At 42.0% G+C, this 24,007-nt stretch overlaps 1 protein-coding gene across 1 annotated transcript; it reads right to left on the minus strand.

The window, feature by feature from the left end:
* Positions 1-528: 528 nt before the first annotated feature.
* On the minus strand, positions 529-12,969 carry SEMA6D (semaphorin 6D). The gene is given in 21 exon segments (XM_086620165.1): positions 529-910; positions 912-978; positions 981-1,829; positions 3,928-4,095; positions 5,894-5,950; positions 6,298-6,359; positions 7,207-7,287; positions 7,391-7,412; positions 7,415-7,529; positions 8,249-8,426; positions 8,510-8,665; positions 8,869-9,000; positions 9,109-9,326; positions 10,086-10,174; positions 10,633-10,752; positions 11,025-11,115; positions 11,336-11,437; positions 11,529-11,591; positions 11,735-11,795; positions 12,385-12,496; positions 12,861-12,969. Coding segments are annotated over 21 exon segments (3,234 nt in total).
* Positions 12,970-24,007: the final 11,038 nt, after the last annotated feature.

The raw sequence follows: 24,007 nt of genomic DNA on the forward strand, positions 1-24,007 counted from the left end.
TAATAATGCTACAGTTGGGCCAGAGACTGAATTCCAGCAAATTGATTATTAACCCAGATATTATCGAGACATTACCATTTTCTGACATTTGTGCAAGAGGCAAGGTGAATGCATACATATTAAATGTTCACATTTAATGGAAGGACCACACTTAATGGCAGTCTAAAATGGAACCCATTTTTCAAGTATTTGCTTACTGATTTTTTTTTCCCCTCAAGAACTTTTTTTTAGCTATTTTAGAACAGTAAAGTAGCCCCCACCCCATTGTGCTACATGTCTCCTTAGCTCCAACAAAAGAAATGTACTGACCAGCACCTTTCCTTTGTTTTTTTGTGTTTGCTCTTAGCAAGTACACAAAGTCTTGCTATAGCTACATGTGGCAAGACACAGATGTGCTGAAGTAAAGATAGTTTCTTTGGCCACTTTGTTCTCTTTAACAACAAGCAAGTCTGTCTTATGTGTCTACCACAACATCACCTCACAACCTGTACAGGTCAATGCCACACTCATTTTTAGCACAGACATGTCTTAGTAACTGTATTTGTTCAGTGGTCTGACTGAAGTTGTCTGCGGAACGAATGAGGGTTTTGGTGGCACGTCGGGTTTTAAGGAGGGTGTCCTCTTTATTCCTGTACGAGGAAGGGTGCCGTTGCTTGTATAACTGCTTTGCCTGGACAAGGAAGGCTGGAGGTGAACGCTGACAGGCGTCCCTTGCACGTAGTCCATCTTTGTGCCTGCCGTGGAAGGCATGTACCCACCACGATTAATACTAGGCTGTCTGGATAACAAAACACCATTTGGTGAGTTTAAGTTTTTAGGAAGGGCAGATATTGAATGCCTTTGTGAAGAATTTTTGTGATAACCTCTCTGCCTTTCCAAAGAGGTCATTGGTACTGCAGGCGTGGTGGAACGTCACTCGTTTTGTGGGGCTGTTTCTCGGAAGAGGTGATGGAGGAGAGTATAAAGACGCCTCCCTGTTGGAACCTTAGGTGGGATCTCAGACATATTTCCCATTGGATCCAGCATTAAAGTCTGGTGGGCCACTTGAATATCTCCCATAATTGCTTTGGGATTACTAGTAGTTTCATTTAAGTGTTTCAGAAAATCATTCAAGGTGTTCCTGGAATCAACAGATCTCCTGTGGTCTCTTTTGCTGGACGGTTTTGTAAGTGGATGATCAATATGCTGCATCTTTTTGTCTGCCTTGTGCGCATTAGAATTTGAGAAAGATGTATTGTAATCATGGGTAGCATTGGGAAGAACGATAGCGCTAGGAATATGTCCATGACTTAGAGGAGAGTGAGGTGGAGGACTGGAAGGGAAAAACTGAGGGCTTTTTAGTGGGGTTTCCTTTCGTGAAGCACTGAGGTTACTATGCGCTTTGTCCGATTGACTTTTCATAGCCTGCAGAGTCTTTTGTTGAAGAACTGGTGTAGATTCAGGAGTTGGAAGCGCAGCTAATTCCGGAGGCTGGCCCCTGTGGTCCATCATCATGGACTTCGTATCACTGTTTGGTGGCAACTCCTTTCTGCTAGTCAACAGGTTTGTGTAAAGTTTGGGTGAATCAATGTTTTGCTGATATTCCTTGACGGGACTATCAAACAGCCCGTTCAGTTTAGCAAAGCTCCCACTGGAGTCAGTACAGGACTGAGCCGATTCTGCATCTTTGTGTATTTTTCTGGATTTCCGTACAAATATATCCCGGTAACAGTAAACGGCCACTCCCGCAATAAAGGCTCCCAGGACAAAAGCAGCAAAGACACAAGTGATTAAGACATTCATATGTACCATTTGGTTGGACTCTCCTGATTGCACTTCCCACCTTACACCTGCAAGAGACATGCAGTATATCACAAATCTGCGCGTACGTCACACGGATACATTTCAGAAGCAGGCAGCCTCCCTCGGGGCAGTGCCTGGTAAGTGTTTGTGCGTGCTCTGTGTCTAGTGCAGCGTGACTCACTTGGCTCCCAACGCACAGCACTGGTGAATGCAAATAATGCCGTAAATAAAAGTGACGGTGTGAGCACTCATCAGTCTCAGTGAAGACTGTCCGTTTTCTTTGATAATGAGGAATGCTTGTTGAAGCTTCTCTCCTCACACTATGTTTGGTTTAGCCTGTCCCCAAATTTCCTCAAGTAGGAGCCTGTTTGTTATTAACATTAATGATTTCTGCTGGAAAATTGAGGTTAGAAGGTGCTACTGGGCCAGACAGCAATTAATAACTCATGGATGGATTTCTCTCTCAATTTTCTGCCCAACTCATAAATCAGTATCAAAAGAGAGACAGGATTATGCAAATGTTGTGTAAAACTCTATAATGTACATACTGCTTTGTTACAGCCACGTTAATGTAATACAGTGCAAAACTTGTAAACCAATACATCCATAGGTTGCTAGCCTTGGAGTGGCACACCTTGCAATATGTGTGAGTACAATTTTTGAAATTCAAGATTATGTCATTCTATTAGAGCACACTAATTTGTCTTTTTTTTTTTAGTCAATAACAAACATAAATGCTTACATAACATTAAAAAAACGACTTGCAAGGTTAATTTACTAGAGAACATTAAAATTTAGAAAACTTTTAGCTTAGACAAAGAAGTCAAATATTCGATTAGTTTTTTATTTGTATATTAACATGCTCCCTTTGTGTTTTGAGATTTTTTTAAAGCAACCACAGACATCTTGCAGCTATGACAATGTTAGTTTTTAATGAAAGTAATTCTGTTAACTATCCCAAGGGATGTTAAAATGAAAGAGCAAGAGGGAAGGAACAGATTCACTTTTGTTAGAGGCAAGGCCTTTGAACATTGTTAATGTTCAGGGTTATAGGTTTTAATGGCACTGTGCAGAAGAAGAAAGAAAACATGAGTAAAGCTCACTAATAGCTATGACACAGAATGTGATTCAGAACCAAGAGCAAATGGTAACAAAACTTAAAGCAAATGGAAAATAACTGCAACAAATTAAAATGACAAATGCACTGCCATAATGGCTGATAGGAAACCTGATATGTTTTGGTGAATGGTAATAAAACACAAATGATTTTTGGCTGGTGAGATTTTCAGTAAATTCAGAATGGTGCAAACATGTCTGTCACCTGGCTTTTTTGTATACTGATTGAAGGCTTGTGTTACGTTTTGGTTATGGGATTGGAAGCTTCTTGATTCTTTGGTTGACTGCAATAGTCTTATTGAATTAAAGTCTTTGTTGCTGTAAGAGCCTAATCAAAGGCTCGCTGAGCTGAAAGAATGGCTACAGAAAGATGAATTACATGCAGAATATGTTTCTTTTTGTATTTGGCTTAAAACCTCTGTGTGTCTATGTTATCTGTAAACTGATGCTCATATCCAGAGAAGAAAAATTCAGCACGTTCTTACTCTGACCCACGTTCTTCAGAAACATGGTGCAGGCAGAGTGTGCGATATGCCCCGTTTAACACATGGATCTGTCATGGAACTGTGCTTTGTCTTCTGTTCCCCCTCCCAGACCCAAATAAACCCCACCCACAAACCGAACTAAAAAAAACCCAACCCATTAAGCTCTGGTAAGCAACCATTCATAAGGACTAACAGTCTTACCCAAACTAGACTAGTTTGAAAACAACTACCAGAGGTCTAGATAAGTCTTGAATGTAATTTTTTTTAATGCATCCAGCACTCCCACTGATTTTAATGGGAGCTTTGGAGCACCCCAGGAATAAAAGACTGAGCTTATTATCTGTGTTTCTCATTCTAAGCTCTAAGCAGCACTTTGTACATCGGATAAGTAGGTATGAAAAACATGATTGCACTGTCTGCATATTCACAGGAAATGGGTGTAAAATACAGCCCAACAATCATGGCTGTTGCCTTTGAGCCTTAGACAATGCTGAGACTATCAGGTTTCCATTCAGCTGCAATGTATTCCCTGGTAAGGCCTTACCCTTTGGGACACCTGATAATGGATCAGAATAATCAGAAGTGTTTGGGTCATCTTGAACTACAAATTTCCGAGAGCCAGTCACTTTAGGTTTCCAGGAACCAATCACTTTAGGTGATATAACTGGGATACTTGCCATTGTGGTAATGGAAGCTGAGGAGAACTCCATGTCTGTGGTGGCAAACAGATTTTTATTAATGTGTATTACAGTCAGGCTTTCCTTACTGTTTCATGGCACATCTAAGCTACAGCTGGAGACAGTATTTAGTGGGAGTTACATGTCAGAGCACAATGTGACCCCCTAAACTCTACAGAGGTACAAAGGGCTGATTAAAATCAGTTTGTTCAAAACATTAAGTATGAAAAAAATACATTAAAACATCAACAGCTGCTTGCCAAAAAGCCAGAGAAGTCAAACATGAAAGCATCGCAAAAGTTAAAGTAAGCAACTGGTGGAGGTGAAAAGCACAACTTAATTGCTATGTTCTTCATTGGAGACAACACACTTGGCTGCCTTTTAAACATCTTCAAAAAAAAAAAAGTTACTTGGAAAGATGCACGCTCATGCCAGGTTACGCCTGAGAAACCAGATCAGCTCCATTAGTGCTATTACGGTATACCAGGAAGTGCTGAATGAGCCATTTCTACAGGTGGGGATGAAAGCAATGTTTTTAACCTCTATTTTGTAATGGTTCCTAAGGAACAACGTTGCATTGATTCTGTCTCCTCTGTAGTACATTTGCTGAACAGAACCACCGTGGCCTATGTGAAAATGCACGAGGAGGAACCACATCAAATTGGGTTTACAATCCAAAGTCTGCTTTGCACACCAGAGTATTTTGTGTTCACTGTCCCAGTAGGTTGAGCTCTGACTGAGAAAGGTACTTCAAACGCACACTCATTCAGAGCTTGAAAATAAGTCAGTTGTATCTCTGTCCTAAAATATCACTTTGAAAATTCAGTTGATGAAACACTCATGCAAGCAAGGTAGCATTTTCATGTAAGTTTTGCTTTCCTAAGTGAGTCTCTAACTTCCATTGTGGGTAAATATATCTGGAAAATATTTGTCTCAAACTTTACTTCTTGTCCAGTTACAGAAGTGCAAATATCATCAGAAACCAAAACACTGTTCTTGTTCTCGTTGCACTCTTACAAATTTAACAGAGACAGATTGTTTTCATATTTGCCAATCAGAAATATGCCCTCGGTTTGAAACCAGAGAGCAAGTTCTGGGAGCAAAGACTGGAAAACAAGGGCTCCATCTTGTTCCTGTTGAAGTCAACACAGGTTCTGCTTTTGAGTTCAACAGAGGAGCATGGGATCCTGTCTCCCTGAACACCAGGGGCTGATGACGAACACGCTATTAGGAAAATCACTGAAGGAGAAAACGATGTGAAAGTCCATCTGACAACAAAGCATAAAGCTTTTCCTAAGCTATCTTTGTCTATGCAAGTCCTCATTCAGCTACACAGTTTGTGATGTTAATTTTTTTCCATTAGCATAATCTACTTAAACATTTCAAAAATATAGAAATACACATTTTAGAAAATGTGTATTTGTGCAAAAAGCTTGCTGGGAAGGAAGGCAAAGAGGAAAGGAGAGGTAAGGAGGAAGATGATGAAATTCTGCCATTCATCTACTAGAGATGACCAATAGGGGCATTCACGAATGCATGGCTGGGGATAAAGAGTAAAGCTTAGTGGACTTTCGTGCAGTGAAGATGTCATCTATGTTAATAAGGCTCTTTAATAAAAGATGTCTCAATAAATAATGAGCTGTTAACATGCGGCTACACAGGGTGAAGTGCTGAGTGAGAAGAGTCTGACTATCTTTACCATCAGTGGGAACATGAGTAAAAGCACAAAAATGGAGGATTGCCAACTGTGCAAAAGGAAGGAAAAAAGGGCTGAAAATGCTGAACTGAAGGAAAGTAAAGGTCATTAATTCAAAAAAATTAAAAAAAACTAACCAGATGTTGGGTCGCCAAATATTTTGTAATCTGGTGTAGCTGTAGTAGGCAAAATTTCTAAAAGAATTAAAGGAACAAGTAATCAGTAAAAAGTAACCAAAAAAAAAAAAAGCAAAAGATCTCAAATCTGAGTAATGGAAAATAAAAACTAAAATATTACTGGTTACAAAAAATAAATTCTTCAATACTTTGCTGCAGACCCCACATAGTTGTAAACTGGTGAAGGAAAGACAAAACTCTGCCACCCAGGACCAAAAGGCTCAGCTTGTGAACATTCACAGTAACACCAGGGGATATGTTCATCATGTTACTGAAAAGCTCATCCTAAATTTAACATCCATGGCGAGGTGTGGCCACAGACTACTGTTGAGACATCGTAACGTGCAGCAACGGCTATGCCTTACCATGGCAGTCCCCAAGCTGCGCTGTGTTGCCGTATTCGACATCTTGCACGTATCCTCCGGTGCTGTGGTTGTATGAAACAAACAAAGAGAACCTGCAATTAACAGTATTAGTAGGGAAACAAATGGTGATTTTTGTTTTTTTTTTCTGGAAGCAGCAAATGGAAACATATACAAGAGCTAGTGTATAGCCTGAAAAATTGTTTGCAAAAGGCACAAGTTAGTTACAACCAGTCTTTACAACTCTACATATGTGCTTACGCCAGGAAATAATAGAGAAAAAAAAAAAAATTCCTTTTTCCAGCAACTTCATCATGTCTTCTGCATTGGGCGTGCTCTTGGTTTTAGATACGACCATCCGATTATACTAATTAAAGTTTGCACTGGCCTGCTACAACGGCCTCTTTTTAAGATACATCTGCTCCCGCACTGCATATTACAGACGTGATGTGTGCAGAACGCCTTTGCTACGCATAGAGATCACCCCAGCTTCAGTGCGGAGGCAAAATTCTACTCTTTTCCCACCGTGAATCCTGTGCTTTCATATTCGCAATTGCCTGTGCCCTGGCTGTGAGCGTGCCTGGGGCGGGGATATCGTGTACTGTCCTCTCTGAGCTGCTCAGGTTTGCAGGCAGCAATTTCTTGCCTTCCTGCTTCCAACTGCTCTTCCTACAGGTCTGCTTGTCCTCCCACACACATGTAAAACTCCCACTGAAAGCAAGTCTTCACCTAGAGATTGCAGAACTAGGTCAGACTTTGGCATTCTCTTCTTTTACACGTACACTACACTGAAAAACCATCCCTAAAAAGATGGAAATTTATTAATTGAGTGCAGGGGAACAGGCAAAGGATATGAGCTCATGTGGTCTATAGAGCATACGTAGAGATGCGGGGCTAATTGGAAAGCAGTACTTACAGCATGCCTGTGTCACTCTTCCACATGCCTCATGGTCTAACCAGCCACAGTACGGGTCCCGTGAAGCAACACATGCCCTTGCAAGAGAAAAAAAACCCCAAAAATCACGCATTGTTTACTTCCTTCCCAAGAGATGTTGGTGCCCGTCCTTTAAGGGGGAGTTCGGGAACGGGGCCGTACTTTTTACATGACCCGTGACGTCACACCGACTCAGAGGAATTCTAACGACGCAGCTGGAGAATGCCACGAACAGAGCATGGTGGTCTCTATCCAGCTGAAGGGAAATGACTCTTCTGTCCTCCTCGCTCTCAGCATACACCTGTTCAGCAAAAATAAAGGGAGGCCATTATTTTAGTAACTGCAGTACCCTCGTGCAGCACTTACACTGCAAACATTTATTGTCTGTGTAGATACTGAAAAGACACGTGCATATTTTACATATAGAAATATAACTTTGCTGAGCGATTTCTGAACAAATCTATGGGTTACCAAACGCCAGCTTCTGACTCTTATTTACAGCTAGGTGACCATTTCACTGAACTATGTTGGAAAAAAATCCAACTCCATTTCCTTTGTTCTCGACAAGTATTCCAACAGAGCAGAACAGGACTCCTGTATTGGACACCTGTAGAGTCTAACTGGAACGCTTCCATTCCCAAACTCTTTGCGCCAGAATAAACAAGTTGAAAATGATTCGATGTAGTTGGTAAATTATTGGTCACTCTTGAGAAACCCTCAAGATAAGCTCGTATCATTTCTTTTTAACAGCAGCAGATAGCTCTGATGTTTCATATTCAGGAAGAAGCGTATCTATTTGCAGAAGAATTAGACTGTATCACTGACGTCACAGGAGTGGAATTGGGTTGTGCACTCAACCCATGCAAAATGGCAAGTGACCAAATATTTTCAGGTTATTCAACATGAGGAACACCATGAAACGACAAACAAGTGGTGATGTTGGTGATAATGAGTTGATTTTTCTTTACCATAATTTTTTTAGCTAGGTACCAATGACAAGCTTAGATGTTCTCGTAACACTTACTTTGCATGATTATACGCTTCAATCTCTTCCAGTAATACACTGTCATTCAAAGAAAAAGGCCTGGTCTTTGCCAAGATTTTAAGTACTACTCCTGCTTCGGAGCCAACAAATATGACTGTGTAGTTCTGGTAGGGCCCAGCAGCGTGGTCTACAGCAATCGCCGTCAATCTGTACCTATCAACACCAAAAGACACAACATCAACAGCGCGTTTTCTTGGTTTCCTTTTCGCATGCGTCATTGTTGAACGGCATCATACCTGACACGTGTTTTGGTAAACCAGGGCTCCTCAATGACTGAGGGAACAGCTGAATCCATCAGAGGATGAGATTTGATGAAGGACAGTGTTTCGTCTGGGAAATCAATGGAGGTTTTGTAAGCCTCTGCTAGGCCATGTTTTGCACAGCAGCCAGGTCTGAAAGGAGAACAACATCATTTTCCTCTTGGTGTTTTAATTAATGAGAGAAGGAAGCCAGCTAATGAGCATCCTTAGGTGTAAGGCTTTAAGCGTAAAGCTCTGCTTTGGTTTTCACCCAACAAGACGCTCAAGAGCGCAGCTGATTTAAGGTAGCTCTTTACAAGGACAATATTACGGCATCGTGAGTAAGAACTTTCTACCTTGGCTTTGGTACTTTGTCTTCAGGTACAGCTGTCCAAACAGAGTCAGGAGTCTTTTGTTCTTTAAACCTCCCTTTGAAGACTTTCTCAATGTCATCCATGCTGAAAGCACACACTGCTGAACCAGGGATGCTATAAAATTAGAAAAATAGTTGCAAGAACTCAGACTACAATGGCACCAACCTCAGTGTAAGACAAAACCAGAGAACTACCTTTGATGTAAGGTCGCTCCTCTCTCACCTGTTAAGCTGTGTGGTGAATACACCAACAACCGTGGGGACTCCGTTGATTTCTAGTATGTCTGTAATGGACTGCAGAACATCAAAGTAGAAGAATGAATCCCCAGGAACTGAGCAGTTGAGACGAGCTTTCAGAAAGGATGTCCAGTGTTTTTCCAGGACTCTTTGGGATCCCCCCATGTCATTTTTGCATATGCGTGCCACACGGGAATACACAGCCTGTGAAGACCAAAAAAACAGAAGGAAGAGGGAGAAAGGCTTGCGAGATTCAAGGAAGACAGGGCTTGTTTCTGAGCTGTTAATAAAACACCAAAGATAATTTTGTTAACAGGAAGCTGCCATTTATCTGCACAGAAAGGATGAAAGCAAACAGTGTTTAGCTTGTAGTGCACAGGCATCTTCATGTATCACCAAGCAAATGCAACTCTGCAGCTTGTCCCCACCCTTTTTTCCCCTTCAAAATCATATTGTTAGTGAGATTTAAAGACTTTAATTAACCATGTGTAAAGGATTTAATAATTTATTATAGAATATCCTTCCATGGTGAGGCATGAGTATTATACTCTGTACTGGCATGACTGAATTATTCAATATCCGATGACATTAGAGAAACTTCTTTGAAACTCTTCTTTGTGTTGTTTCCTTTTGTTTCTTTAATAAGCATGAAAAACCCCTCAGATTTTCCAGTGTTTCCTTAACGAGGTTAAGGCAACAGCAACACTAAGGCAACAGCAACGCTAAAAGATACCTGTAGTGAGCTCGCCTAACAGCAAGGCACAGAGAACAGAAACAGCATTTTGGTTGAAGAATGCACTGTTCTAGTTCTCTTTTTGCCCCCTGCCCTGTAAATTACAATGATGGGAAAACTCTGTGAGCTTTGTACTAGTGCCTACTTCACAGTGCAATGATGCTGTTTTAGGATGATCTCACTCTACTGCGACTCACGGCTACCTGACGGCTCGCTGTGACGATACCTACCTTCCCTAAATTATTGTGCTCTACAGCAATTTCTCGGAAGAAGAAATAAACGTAGTTCCCGTATTCTATGGCATGGAGGAAGTGTGGTTCTGTAAGAAAAAGCAAGGAGGAGTTTACTTCAAAGGAATACCCAGTCGGCACACAACACTGCCTACGGTGTGGGACTTGGCGGCTTCTCCACAGGTCCGTACCAGCTAACATGAGCTCCAGTCTTTGGACACTTTCGGATGTCCATGTATGGGTGCGCTGGAGCTTACATGAACTTGAAGTCTTCAACGTTGGCTAATGGGCTGTAAAACGGCCTCAGAGGAACTGCCTTTCGGCTACGGTATTTTGTCACTGCAGATTCATTCACCGATGTATTTAACAAAAATTTTGCTTTGTTTCTATTAAACTAGTTTCTCATTGTAATCGTGTTGTATGGAAAGCCGCATACATGCTGACGTTGCCGCGTATGTGTAAAGCACGCTGGCTGTGAATTACCTGACCCTCTGTGCCACTCAAATTACATTTGCCATGTGGGTGGGAAAACACTCCCCCAAATTACCTTTTATCCATTTGGAATCATACTTTATTGTTCTTAGGGCAGATCCATCCCCCATGCTGCGATAAATAACAGCATCACTTGCCAGGAAATCTGCCACTGTTGCCGAATACAATTTTCCATCTAAAACGGAAGTTGAAAACATGGTATTAAGAGGCCTTTAATAATCTACAGAATTCTGACTAGCCTGTATTTTTCCCCATTTCTGCCACTCTTCCCCAAACTGCTGTAACCTATTCATTAACAGGTCAGCTTCTGATCCTTTGGAGGCCCTTTAAAAAATTTAAAAGCAGGGGCACCATGACACCTTTAGCTTTCCTATGCTTGCTTTAAAAGCTTTCTGGCTCCTTCAGTGTCATTAATCATTTAGACTCATTACAAGCAAAAGTTCTTACCAGCAAAGAGGGCGACATTGGTTTGTCTGGCATCAAATGGGCATCTTGCCAAACCACTGATTTCCTCCCCATCATACTCTAAGGTATTCAGCTAGAGGAGAAAAAGAAATGGGTGATAGTGTCATTTCTATTTTGTACACTGGCACAAAAGCGTAACATTGCCTTTCCAGAAGTCTTAATTCAGCACATTGGCTTCTGTCCGTTTTTATTTCACCTTGAAGCACTCTCCAGTCACACTGGATATAGTTGCTATAGCATAGTTAGTGCAAGCAAAACCAGTAACAGATTAATGACGTTTTCAATGTTCTTACCCGATAGTATCTGCACATAGGGTTGAATGCATTTGTTCCACAGACAAACACCATCTCGTCATTTCTTGGAACAAAGACTTTAATGAAGTTATGGCATTCATCCTGAAATGAGAGTAAGATGTATTAATGACAGATTTCACGTATATAATAAATACTAGTGGGTTTTCACCTATAATGGATGTGCTAAACTTACTTTATGTTTGCCTTTCATAGCACAGTTCTCTCTGTCCTGCTGCCTTGACCTCCATGTTAATTTCTGTTAAATCAAACCAGAACCATGTTAAATTCTGTTAAATCAAACCAGAAAAGAACATTTCATTTCCATTCCACAAGAAAATCTTCAAAAAAATGAATACCAAATAAAACATGTCTCCCTTGCCAGCACCTGTATCTACTCACCTTGCTTGGAGTAACTTCAGATTTTTGAACTTCGTTTAAGTTTACAGTGTAAACTTGGTCCCTGTTTGCAAAGAGTAAAAAGACACAAGTAAATTCAGTAATTCATTGGCCTTATTTTTGATAAGCTAAATCTATTTTTAGAGCGTTTTGCAAGACCAGAAATGTCTACGAAATGCTTATGAATTTTTGGTGTTTAATACAAATTGGAGAAGGCTGATCATGGGCAATGTGGAGTGGTTTTATTTTTATTGGTGTGGTCCTTAGGTAGCACGTACAGTGTCCAGCTATCCATCTCTGTCTTTCCGTTCTGTTGAAGACTAATCCGAACTGTAAATATTCAAGTGCGTTATCCTCACTTCCTACATCCCTGATTGTCAGTCCAAGTTTAAAATGATCAGGAGAGGTTTTTATCAGGGCAGTAATATAAAAGAGGGAAAAGAGTATTTGATCATTGGTTTTAGCGTAACTACAGCCTTCAAATCCAATTTTCATGCACCGGCCATAGATACGGTATATTTCTCTGGAAAGTCCTCCTCCAATTCTAATTTTTTATCATATTCTGCAGATTTTTCTAAATGAATTTTACACATTAATGCAAAACCAGAAGAGAAAAGAATTTTAATCGAATGAACTGAGTGAAGGAAAATTACCTGCCAGCGATATAAAGTGTGTCTCGAATTTTCAACATCAGTTGGAAGTCCAGTCTGTGTTGAGATTCATTGCCTGAAGGGCGTCCTCTAAATACTGGATATTGCCTTGAATCTGCAAGTAAAAATGGGCTACACCATCACTCAGGATTATAGAGCTAAAGAATCAATATATGGCATTGATTAGCTGTATATACTAGGTGTAGAAGGGTTTAAACTAAATTCCTTGAGTAATGTCTTGAATATAAATGAGGAAAAAGATGGCTAATGTCAGCAAATGTTCTTTTTCCTGAAGTTATTGCTGTATTTCTGATTGCTTTTTTAAGAAAATGATTAAGTGTTCTATTAAAGATACAAAGCCAGTAAACACACTTCAATTTGAAAGAAAGCAGACTTTTTTTTTTTTTAACTTCCCAAGTCAAAAAAAAACACATTAAAACTTTTCCCCTAGCGGTTAGTACCATTTGCAGATTACTTACAGTGGTAGTCAACGATGTTAATAGGGTCCTCATCTTCAGGGAAGCTGACAGCTCGGCACTGGGACAGACTCATTAGCATCACGGAGGCACAGAGCAGAGGAAGCCTCATGGCTGGTGAAAGATGAGTACTACCTGCGCGGCAGCACTGTTTAACTACCTGGAAAAGAGGCACACGCCGGTGAGATTTCAGCAGTGCGGGACAGTGAACGTGACTTCCCGCTGCAGAAGGGTTCTTTGGTTTGTATTTGAGCACTGGCAGCAGTGGACTGAACTGGTGCTTATGCAAGGGTCCTGTTTGTACACTGACAGAGAACTGCTGCGTGACACATCCCTACTCAAAGCTGCTCTGAAACATATTGATGTTTGCTAATTTTTAGCTGGATTTACAGGCATTTCCAAAGAAGCTGATGACTGTCAGGCCATTTAATTCACAGGAATCACAAACAGAACATGCAGGCTGCTGACCTGGCAAGAAAAATTGTCAAACTTGGGATTAGAATTTTAATTAAACAGCAATCTCTTTCCATCCCCTCTATCACCGAATGTCATCCAATAAAACCCTTTCCCCATAAATACCTAAATCTTATCCACAAAAGTCATGACACACACAATCTGTCTGAATATCCATGCCATGTTTTAAATTATTGCTTGTTTCCGGGCTGTGCCATCATAATACTAAGCTTAACATGCTCATTGCAGAGACCTTATGTCTAGGGCCAGACACTTGACGCTTTGCCTTGTGCAGTGATTCACATGTGAGCAAACTAAATGCAAAAATGGTGCCTCTGCAGCGTGACAGTGCCCGTCACATGCTTTGCAAGGGTGGCAAGAGACTCAAATAGGGGCACGACACTGAACTGGGCTCCCAAGATGCCTCTTTCCCCCTAATTCTATTTGTTACTGTGGAAAGACAGCAACTTCACAGAGACTTTCATGATGGGGGGTGTGTGTGTATGCGTGTGCGTTCTAGAGATTATACAGCACATATTATGACAGCACCACAACGTTATACAACAAATCTTTTAAGAGGGGAGGGGAAACATAACATCTCCAATTAAACGGCAGGGATATTTTAGTGAGCAGAATCTAACTACTCAGGTTGCAATTTGGGTAGGATGCAAGAAAACACATCTCAAAGTGAAATGTAATCCTTAATGACCACAAGTGGTCTGGGCAGGAGTCATATTTCTCATTAGAAACCTGGCAAACGTGGCACTCTTCCCTCCTCCAACCTTTCGGAGGCATTCATTCAGCCCCGATTCACAGGTCAGGGCTTTGAGTCACCAGCTCGATGCGTTGCAGTTGCTGAAATTGGTTATTAAACTCTTTGTCTAAACAGGAAAAAAGACGCCTTTCCATTTTAATGCTTCAAGAATTGCTGTGAGATGTACACATTGCCAGCACAAAGTGCCAGGCCACATCCAGCAAAGCACATAAGTATTAATCAATTAATAATTTGAAAAGCAATTTAAAAAACCCTTCATAACAACACTTAACCTTTGAATAATGTTTACTGTATTTGTTAATTGATACTATGGCTGGCTAGGGGCAGGGCTTCTTCCTTCCACAAGGCTGCTGAGCTCTGTCGGTTCAGGCTGGACTGTGAGGAGAGCAACTTGTAGGCTGATAATGTTTGGTGGCGGGGGTGGGTGTTGTCTGAATGCCTGTCCATTGCAAACTGACCTGGAAAGAAGCATTTTCCACTGTTAATGATATTTCTGTATCTCAGTCCACCAGTCCAGAACGAATGGGCTGTGCTCTTAGTCAAGATTGATGAGTGCAGTGGTTAATAAACACTAATGATTCCTGGCACTTTCCCTCTGCTCTTCCTTGTCCTGACACGGCCTCTTCAGCTGAAGCATCTTGCATTAAATTACTAATGAGCAAACTTAAAACAAACTGGAATTAATAAAGTTAGTCAAATTAGTTCGTTCTTGTGAAAGCACCATTAGAGCAAAGTCCTGCAGCACTGTGGCTCCCAGATAGAACAACAAATCATTAATGGTTACACAATCTTTTTTTTTTGGTCTTTTTTTCAAGAAAAGCAGGCTCCAAACATTCAACCCAGTGCCGTGCCAGTGAAAGACGAGAAAGGGGAGGCGCACAGGCTGTACGTTGAGTCAGTGCACAGTAACATCTGTAAGGTGCTTAGTAAAAGTCCTCCCTGAAGCCTCATTTTCTTGGAGAACAAATGAATACAAATTGCTGAAGAGCAAGAAGCTCTCCCAGCCCTGTTGGGTTTAGTTAGCACAGAAGGTGAGGCTGTTCACGGCCCACACTCTACCAGACCCTGGCCTGGCTGCAAAACGCGCCCAGCCTCCAAACCATACAAGCTCTGCCAGTATCGAGCACGGGCATGCATTAGGCAGTTTCCTTTTTCCTCTCTTTCCTTCCAGCAGCCCGTCTAGGAACAATTCACTGGGGCAACAAATACAAAACTTAAACGTAACCGGCCTTACAAAGGCAGATACTGTTTTCTGGACTGAGGAAACGCTGCAGAGAACAAAAGGGCAATTTGCTGTGTATTGGCCACAACAATTGTGACCTAAAAACAAACTGTCGCAAAAGCAAAAACGACACAGCCACAATGCCAGGTGAACAGAGTATCAGTTCTCTCAATTAGATTCATATTTCAGGGGGTATATCCATACTCCCTAAACAAGGCAAAGTTTGGTAAATGTAAAACCAGGGGACGTTTCTCCCTAGAGATTGCATCCAGAAGAGCAACACACTCACACTTTAGTCTTCCTCAAACCCGCTCCCAAACCTCTGAATGTACTCCAGAGATGAACTCTGAGAACATAAAGGTGGGAATAGTTATGTTTGGCAATCTCTTAATTAAACATCACCTGTCACAAGCATCTATTAAAGAAAATGTCTGTAACTGCATGAAGCACAGACCTTTGTCCTGGTAAGAGAGAGAAGCAGACAGAGAGCTGGACTGGATCAGCAAACCACAGGTAATCACTTCTTACCAGCCAGGCGAGAAGTACAGATTTCCTTATTATTTTGCTTGTTAAAATATTACAAGAAAACGAACAGTAGCTCTGATTTCTACCCACATATGAAAAGAAAATGCACCTGCTTTAAGAGGCACTTAAACACACCTTTTAGCTGGTGGGACACAGGCTTGAGATCAGAACCACTGAAAAGAGAATAAACTTGGAAGAACAGCTGTTCCCTGGATAATCTGAAAAACGGGCTCCCTCTCGCCCTTGGAACAGGGGTTTATGACAGCCAGGTGTACACTTCTGGTAGGCACAGATAGGCTGGTGCGAGAGACGTAATTCTTGCCACATTCAAACCTTTTAATGGAGGCCACTACTGGGGACTACAAATAACAATGCTGAAGTATCTGTTTGGAGCAGAATAGCTGATTATGAAATGCTGGCAACGCCTACCTTCAAGAAAATGCAGAAAACAATCATACTCTGGGTCTGATTATTTTTCTGCAGCCAGGATTTAGACCAGTCTTTGATTAATTTCTCTTATAAATTGCTTTCCTAGCATTTCTGCTAGGAAACAATTCACGGCAGGCGCAATGTTTGGAAATTACCGTATTGCTATCCCTGTTTTACAGCCGGGGCATTGAGGCACAGGATCAAGGCTGAATTTGTGACCAAGGCCAACCACCAAAAAAAGCCTTTTCAAAGTCTCTGAGCTGCTCTGTGTCATACGTGGTCATTCCTTGCAGCACAGGCAAATTGGCCAGAGTCACCCAGGTGGGAAAGCTTCTAACAGATCAGAGATCTTCTGGCCATTTGGTTTATGCCAAAACTAGATGTGTCTGCAAATACAAAGAAACAGAGGTATAAATGTTAACTGGTGGCATCAATCCACACCAGTAAAGAGGACAAGAGCCTGACTAAAACAGGCCTCAGGGCGAGTGCTGTTGGTCAAGCGGAGGGCAGACAGTTGTCTCAAGTAACAAACTGACTCTCTGTGGCTGGCACCTTTCAATCTCAGATGCGAATCCCATCCTTCAATTCCTGATTGGGGGAATCCAGAGAAGCAGGATATAATTTCTGTTAAAATACAAGCCCTCCTTCAAACAATCACACGTGAAGGGGAACAGGCTGGTGTTTCTTGCCCATTAATCTACTCCAGCCTTTGACAACGCACTGATGACACTCCATCAATCATCTTTCTGTGTGCTGCCATGTAAAAGAGGAGGGGGGAAGGGAAAGGGCATTCAGCCAGCTGGAGAGAAGCAATATATAACATAGCTCACTTCTATTCATAAAACAAAAATAAATAATTCTTAAAAATCTCCTTAACACAATAAATGCTTCTCCAAATGCTAACTGCAGATAGGAGTGTGGTATGGCAAATCCAGGCTGAAGTTCAAGATAGGTCAGAACAAAAGATATATCCTAAAAGTCAGTTCACTTGTGGAAAGTTTGGCAAGGCAAAGGAGAAAAGGGTTGCAATAATAAAAGCGGAAAAACAGGCACATAACATGAAAAGGCTTAAATGACTACATCGTCTTCCTTCTCCACCTGACACAGGGCAAAATCAGGCTGTTAGGTGAGATCAAGGTATGTGTTAACCATAATGTTGAGGGGGACAGGCAGAACTGATTAGTAATATGCTGAGCTTAGGCAATTTATGTGATGTGGTTTCCCACAATCCCAAGTGACTGGACTTGGACAGATCAGGAAATCCCTGTTGTCCTCTGTTCCTTTCTGCATGCAAATTGCTCCCTGAGGGCACTAATTAGTGCAAATGCACTAACTAGTGCATTTCTGAGATGGTACCTTCTGAACTTTTGAGTGTGAAGCTACTCTAATAAGATTAAAGTTAAAACAAAACAAACAAAAAAATCCTTTACTGCTGCTTGTTCACAGATGCTCAACAAGTTTCTCGGGGCCTGCAGCTGAGACTCCAGTTCCTCCTGACAGAAAGCAAAGCAGATCCTCTGCAACACTCAGCAACTTCCACTCATCTCAGTCCTTGAGACAATCCCCTGGTGAGGGTCATAGCACATCCCTGGACAGTGGCTTCAGGGCACTGAGCAGTTGGCCAGATCAGTACTTCAAAGCTCTTTAACCAGAAGACCACTCAAACAACAGAGATCTGTTGGCCGTGCTATAGCAAGTCACAGATTTCACTGGCAACCAAATAAAGTTTATGTTAGTCCGAATTGAGAACCTACATGTGTCTAGCACCCCACTCCCTTTTTTTGGATGAAAAGGACTAGTGTAAAAAGGTTAAAAATATTGTTTACAATGGCCTCAGGGATTATCTTTTGATGTACAAATCACTTATGGGCCACTAACTGCAGGTTGAAAAGCACTAGTTGAAAAGGGTATGGTTGAAATTCTGGGCTTCAAGAAGTTAAAAGGCATGCAAAGTGACTTTACTTTGGGGGCTAAGGATTCTCACATGAGTTTACTTGCTGATGGTAACTGCTACCAGGTGGGAAAAGTTCAACTTCTTGAGCCAGCTGCAGAGAAAACAGCTTGCCAGTAAGATGCTGGTGCAGGAGCTGGAGCTGCACTGCACTTCATTAGTGCCCAAGTACAGAAAGGTAGGCAGTCGCTGAATTTTGGCTTGTCAAGCAGGTCCATCTTTTCAGAAAATAAAACATTTAGAAGAGAATATATGAACATGGTACAGGCTGCCTGCAGTTGTGCCCTAGACCTGTTGTAGAAACGCATGCATTGGCAACCAAGGACCAACCAGAGTATTCACTCAGAACAGCACCTTATCCCTGCTGCACATGGAATCAAGTAACTCCAGAGCAGAGCCACGCACTGGGGGAACTAGGCCGAAGTGTGTTTTGGTAGTCAGAACATGAAAATGGCTGCATTTTTGTATCATCCCGGACAAAACATAAGACCAGCATGGCCCAGAGTCTGGTGGCCTGAACTCTACAGCAAACAATTATTTGTCTTACCTCTATTTTTTTGGTCTTGGTCCTTTTTCCTATGTCTCACTGTGTGAAATGGGTATAATGAGTCATTTGCTTACAAGCCAGAGTATTCCATGCCGAATGAAACATTTGCCTTAAAAATCTGTATCACTATCTATTCTATGAGAAGCAGGGGATTAGATTCCCATTTTAGGTCATACCTATACACAGGTTTTCCAATGATGCAATTGCTTTATACTGTGGTAAGTCCTCCAAAAATAAGGGTACAACAGCCAGCATAAATGTAAGTGTGATTTTTAGTTTGTAAATGGGTTTCTTCTAATGAAGGCTGACTTCAGTAAGGTTCCTGAAGGTAATGCCTGACACAAGGGTTTACTGTACATTCAAATCTCAGAGATTGTCTAGGATGTGATAAATCCATATTGTGGAGTTCAGGGACAGATTGTTTCTACTAATTATCAAATAACAGAAAAATATTTGTGGTTATAATAACAGAAACATACTTGATTCTTATAGTCCCTTTTAGAAACTTACAGCGTGACTTTGTACGAGTAAATACGTAACCCTGTTTCTGTCCTATAAAGGTACACTCAAATTTAAACTTGCAGTACATAGCCATCCTTACTTTCTACAACAACTTTAGAATCTGCAGCTCTGAAGAAAAAATTTAGGATATTTGGAGCCATGATATTAATTGAGCATGAAAGTGCAAATAACAGGCCTGTTATTTTAAGATAATACTTGACTTCTTTTAAGGATTCTGCATTAACACCTCTTGATCTATGCCTAAGTAAAAAAAGATCGTTTAATATTAAAGTGATGAAACCCTACCAGCGAGTATCACAGCTTTCATCTTAATTGGCTTATGGCATTGCTAGTTACACTTCAGCTGTTTGCCGGCTTTTAGCGTTACAGCAAGCACACCACTCCTGCTCTAGAACCAGCTGACAGAACGCTTGCAAAATGGATGGGGTGACTTTTAATGATGCAAGTGTTTAGTGGCTGATTAGATGCCCTTTGAGGGCTAAATTCTCCTGTGATCAAAAATTTACTTGAACACAAGGTAGTTTCAGGAGGAAAGGAAATAAAATGCTGCGCAAACTGTAACTGATTGCTTCAATTATGTTTATTTTAAGTTAATTTTTGAGAGTGAATGTTAACTGCCTTCCTTTACCAGGGTGATAGAAAAGTCACCCAGCTGAAGCCAACCTTTGATTTCAGCTCACATCTATGGTCGAATCTGTTCTGTTTTACAAAGCTCCTGCAGGACATGCTCCCCTTGAAAGTTTGCCAGGGTTGAGCTGTGGGTGACAAAGTGCAAGGTTCTTTAACCTAAGCAGTGCTCTGGAGTCACCATTTTAGCAGACCTGCGTTTTAGTAATTCAAACTGCTCATGCCCAACAGAGGCTGCCTTAGGAAACACTAAATTTATTTGTGAAAGCATCCAAGGACTGGTGCAGAGAATGTCAATACAGTGATGTTCACGGTTTGTTCTACACTCTCAGCACTGATCCCCCATTAATTCCTGGCCATGGGCAGCACTTGTAGCACGAGCTCCTACCCCGGCCCCGACCCCAACCCAAGGAAAGTGATGCCACCCTGCTGGGGAGAGCAGCTGCAGCTCATCAGGGTGAACTCCTGAGTGCTTCCAGCTCACAGCTGTGTCAGAGGTGTCTGGTGCTTTTCAGTAGCGTTTTTTTCATCTGAAATACTTTTATCCTGAAAACTGGAGCGAACCCTTAAACCATGATGGTAAAGACCTAATTGATTACAGTAGTACATAGAGGCCTGGATGTAGGTTTGGAAACAACCAAACAGCCCCCCTTAGCCACAAACAAAAGCCTAAAACCTAGACCAGAGTATCACCTTTTTCTCCCTGTAGGAGGGCTGGCTACAAACGGGGGTGAGCAACCTACTTGAAGGAAGGACATATTCTTCCTGCAAGCCTACAAAACATGATTTACATAGCAAAACTGCCACTCATTTCAGCATGATCAGGCACCATCTGATAAGGCAGCTCTGGGACAGGTATAAACCAGTATTTGCAGGTGAGGACATAATGAAGGTCTCGGGCACAACTTGCACAAGTCCAGCTGACGCCACAGCAAGTTGCTGGCAGCACCCCTGGGTCTCCTGCCTGAGCCCTGCTGTCTCCCAGCAGTAGAGAAAGCAGCCTTCACCTTGAGCAGTGCTCCAGCCCTGATCCCCAAGATAAGTGCTGCCCATTTTAGTCCTGGCTGGAGCTCAGGAGGTCAAGGTTTGCCTACAGGATGAAGTGAATGGTATGTTCTGAAATGGAAGGGAGGTCTGGGGGAAAAAGTACGCCTCAACAAGCATGACAGCTGAAGGAAAAAGGGATTCGCACTGTGGAGAGGGCGCATCTGATGTTCAACAGGCTGTGCCCCAGACAATGTTGCTGTCAACCTCACTCCAGAAAGCATCACTTCATCCCACCCACTGCTCTTCCTGGCTATAAACATCCCTCCAGCATCTCAGCACTGTGCCTTGCTGGAGCAAGGAGCTTACTGGCTTGAGTTGCTGCTGCTGGGGAAAAGGGCTGCTGCATGCCACTGCTCTCACCTCAAAGGGATAGTAAATGGCTGCTGGAAAACACGAGGGGAGAGGCAGGAGAAGACTATCAACTGACTCGACACATTAGAGCATCTTAAGCACTGCGCTGGTGTTATCGGTATGCCATTCTCAGAGCTGGAACAGTCAGCCAGCCTTGCCCCCAGGAATACTGCCTATAGAGACTGGGGAACAAGAGGTTTTTAACTAGTCTTGGGTTTTCTGCATGGACAAATCTGGTAGCTGGCCACCCAGTTACCTATTTGTATATGCAAGGCATGCACTCTGCCACTTTCCTGGGCACAATCAATTACATGTACAAAATGCAGGCATGAAAACCTGGAGGAAGCCTGAGCTCAAAGTTAACGATTACTATTATCTTGTTAAGCATTAAAGATTAACTACGCCAGTGAAAGGATGTGTTATTAAATGTCTTTCCCAGGCTGGAAAGTAAATAGAGGGAGAGTTTTGTGGGTTTTTTTGTCTCAACAGCTACTGAGAATTTGGAATAATTGTTTAAACTGGTGCTTTTATTTACCATAACATCAAAATGTAGTCACTTGCCACGTGACTACTCATATTTTCACTTGAGATGTCGTGCACAAACACATGGAAATCTGGTGAAGGCAAACCAATTTTAGAACATGTTCCGAGCAATTGTTTTGCAGCACTGCCCTACAGTATGAAGTCTCTTACATTTCTTAAATTGCCTAATCAAATGCAGACTCTGTTCCAGTCACGCTAAATTTTCACATAATGGCAGAAAAACACTTCTTTCTAGCCCAGCACCGAACAGTTGGACCACATTATTACATTTGCTGCTTTTGTAGTTTCCGAGTGCGTGTTTGTAAATGTGTGTATATACATATTCACAGGGGAGAGGGGGGAATGTCGGTGCTCATGCTGTGAGACTCTGTGGACAGTTGGAGGGGCAGAGGTACATCTTGAGAGGTGCCTGTGCTGAGGGTCTTCTGGGAGCACCTGGCTTATCAAGAATGCAGAGGGGTAGTGGCGAGAGATTTATCTTTATTTATTTAAAAAATCAGATGTATTAGTGCAGGATTTGATCCAGCTGATTCCTTCCCTACACTCTGCTGAAGTTATTACACTGATATAAATGCAGCTAGGTAAATTATACCCATGTTGTTGCCAGTTTGGGGTCGGAGGCAGGACTGGTGCCATGTGCAGCCATGGCTATCCTGCTCTGGGTCCCAAGCTTGGGCATGTCCCTGTGCTGCATCACATCAGTTTGGGGAACTCTGCATCACAGAACCCCCCACTTTCCATGGGCCAAATGCAACCTGCAGAGCCCACACTCAGCAGTCCTTTGGAACAGGGTGCAGCTGTGCTGGACACCAGCTCTCCCTCCCCTCTGTCTTTTAGGGCTACATCACCTCATGATAACACACACCCTGTAAGGCAGGGAAGTATTTGCATCTCACTGCTTTGGCATTTTGACTAGTGAGCCACAGATCAGACCTTTAAAAGTAAACAATATACAAATAAAAAAATTAAAAACAACAAAAAAATGAGATCAGTAACATATGGACTGCAAATGCTTGAATCAAGGTCACAAGGAAATCTGTGGCAAATCAGAGAATGAGACTGAGGGCTTTAAAGCTCTACATTACAGCCTGTCCCATTCTCCCTCCATAGTGGCCTCCCAAGATCCCCAATACAATCACAACATTTCCCTAAATCCTTGTGCTATCACCAGTAATACTGCGCCAATGTGAGAATGTGACTAAACAACCATACCTGACCCATACACTATATGGATGTCTGCACGTCTACTTTTCCTCTACAGCTGCGCCAAACACACTGAAGTTTGTGTTGGCATAGTTTGCCATGTAAGATCACTGTTCAATCACGAGCAGTGCTTGTTATGTCCTTGATGAGGATGAAAACTTGATGCTTTAGGGAGAGGAAAAGCCATAATCCAGTCTCACAGTAAAACCTGTACAGTGGTACGCAAGACAAAAAAAATTCTATCCATAACCTTGCAGGAAATCAGATTAATCTCCAAAGCATGGGATTTGATTACTTTTGTCTGAGGTTATCAGTAAGGAAAAAAACCTACATAATGCTAAAAATATCTACACAGCATTTACTTTATGAAGAAAACATGATTTACTGAGCAAAAACAAATTACTGGCTTTTCAGTGTTAATCTTCGATAAACACGTGCTAGGTTAAAGAAACTGTCACGGAGAGCAGAAGTTTGCAAATTGAAAGAAACCATTCAACTCTGCAAAATTATTTCCCCCCCCTTACTACTCCTTTCATGAGACACCTGGGGACATTGTTCACACACTGTTGACAGCTTTCACACCACCACTTTTCCTCTGTTATCCTTACCTGTCTCTTCAGCACTCGTCTCCAGGTGGCAATACACGAGAGCGCTATATTTGCAAGGGGTGCCAACGCTGGCTCTTGGACAACTGCTGGAAAGCCAGAGGGTTCTCTCCTGCCTTGTGGCTCAGCTGCTTCAAGTTGCTTCCACAGGTCCCTAAACCTCCCTGACCCACCAGGCAGTGCTCTGATATTTAACACCTGGGTGCTGCACCACCTGGGGAACATTATAGCCCCTTCTTGTTTTTAACGACCATTACACTAACAGGCAGAGTCGCAGCTCTCTCACTAACACTGGATGACATTCAAATACCACCTATAATTTTAATACTGTAGCCTTAACTATACACTGA

This window comes from Tauraco erythrolophus, chromosome 14 (genome assembly GCF_009769465.1).
Source record: "Tauraco erythrolophus isolate bTauEry1 chromosome 14, bTauEry1.pri, whole genome shotgun sequence".
Taxonomy (NCBI): Eukaryota; Metazoa; Chordata; class Aves; order Musophagiformes; family Musophagidae; genus Tauraco; species Tauraco erythrolophus.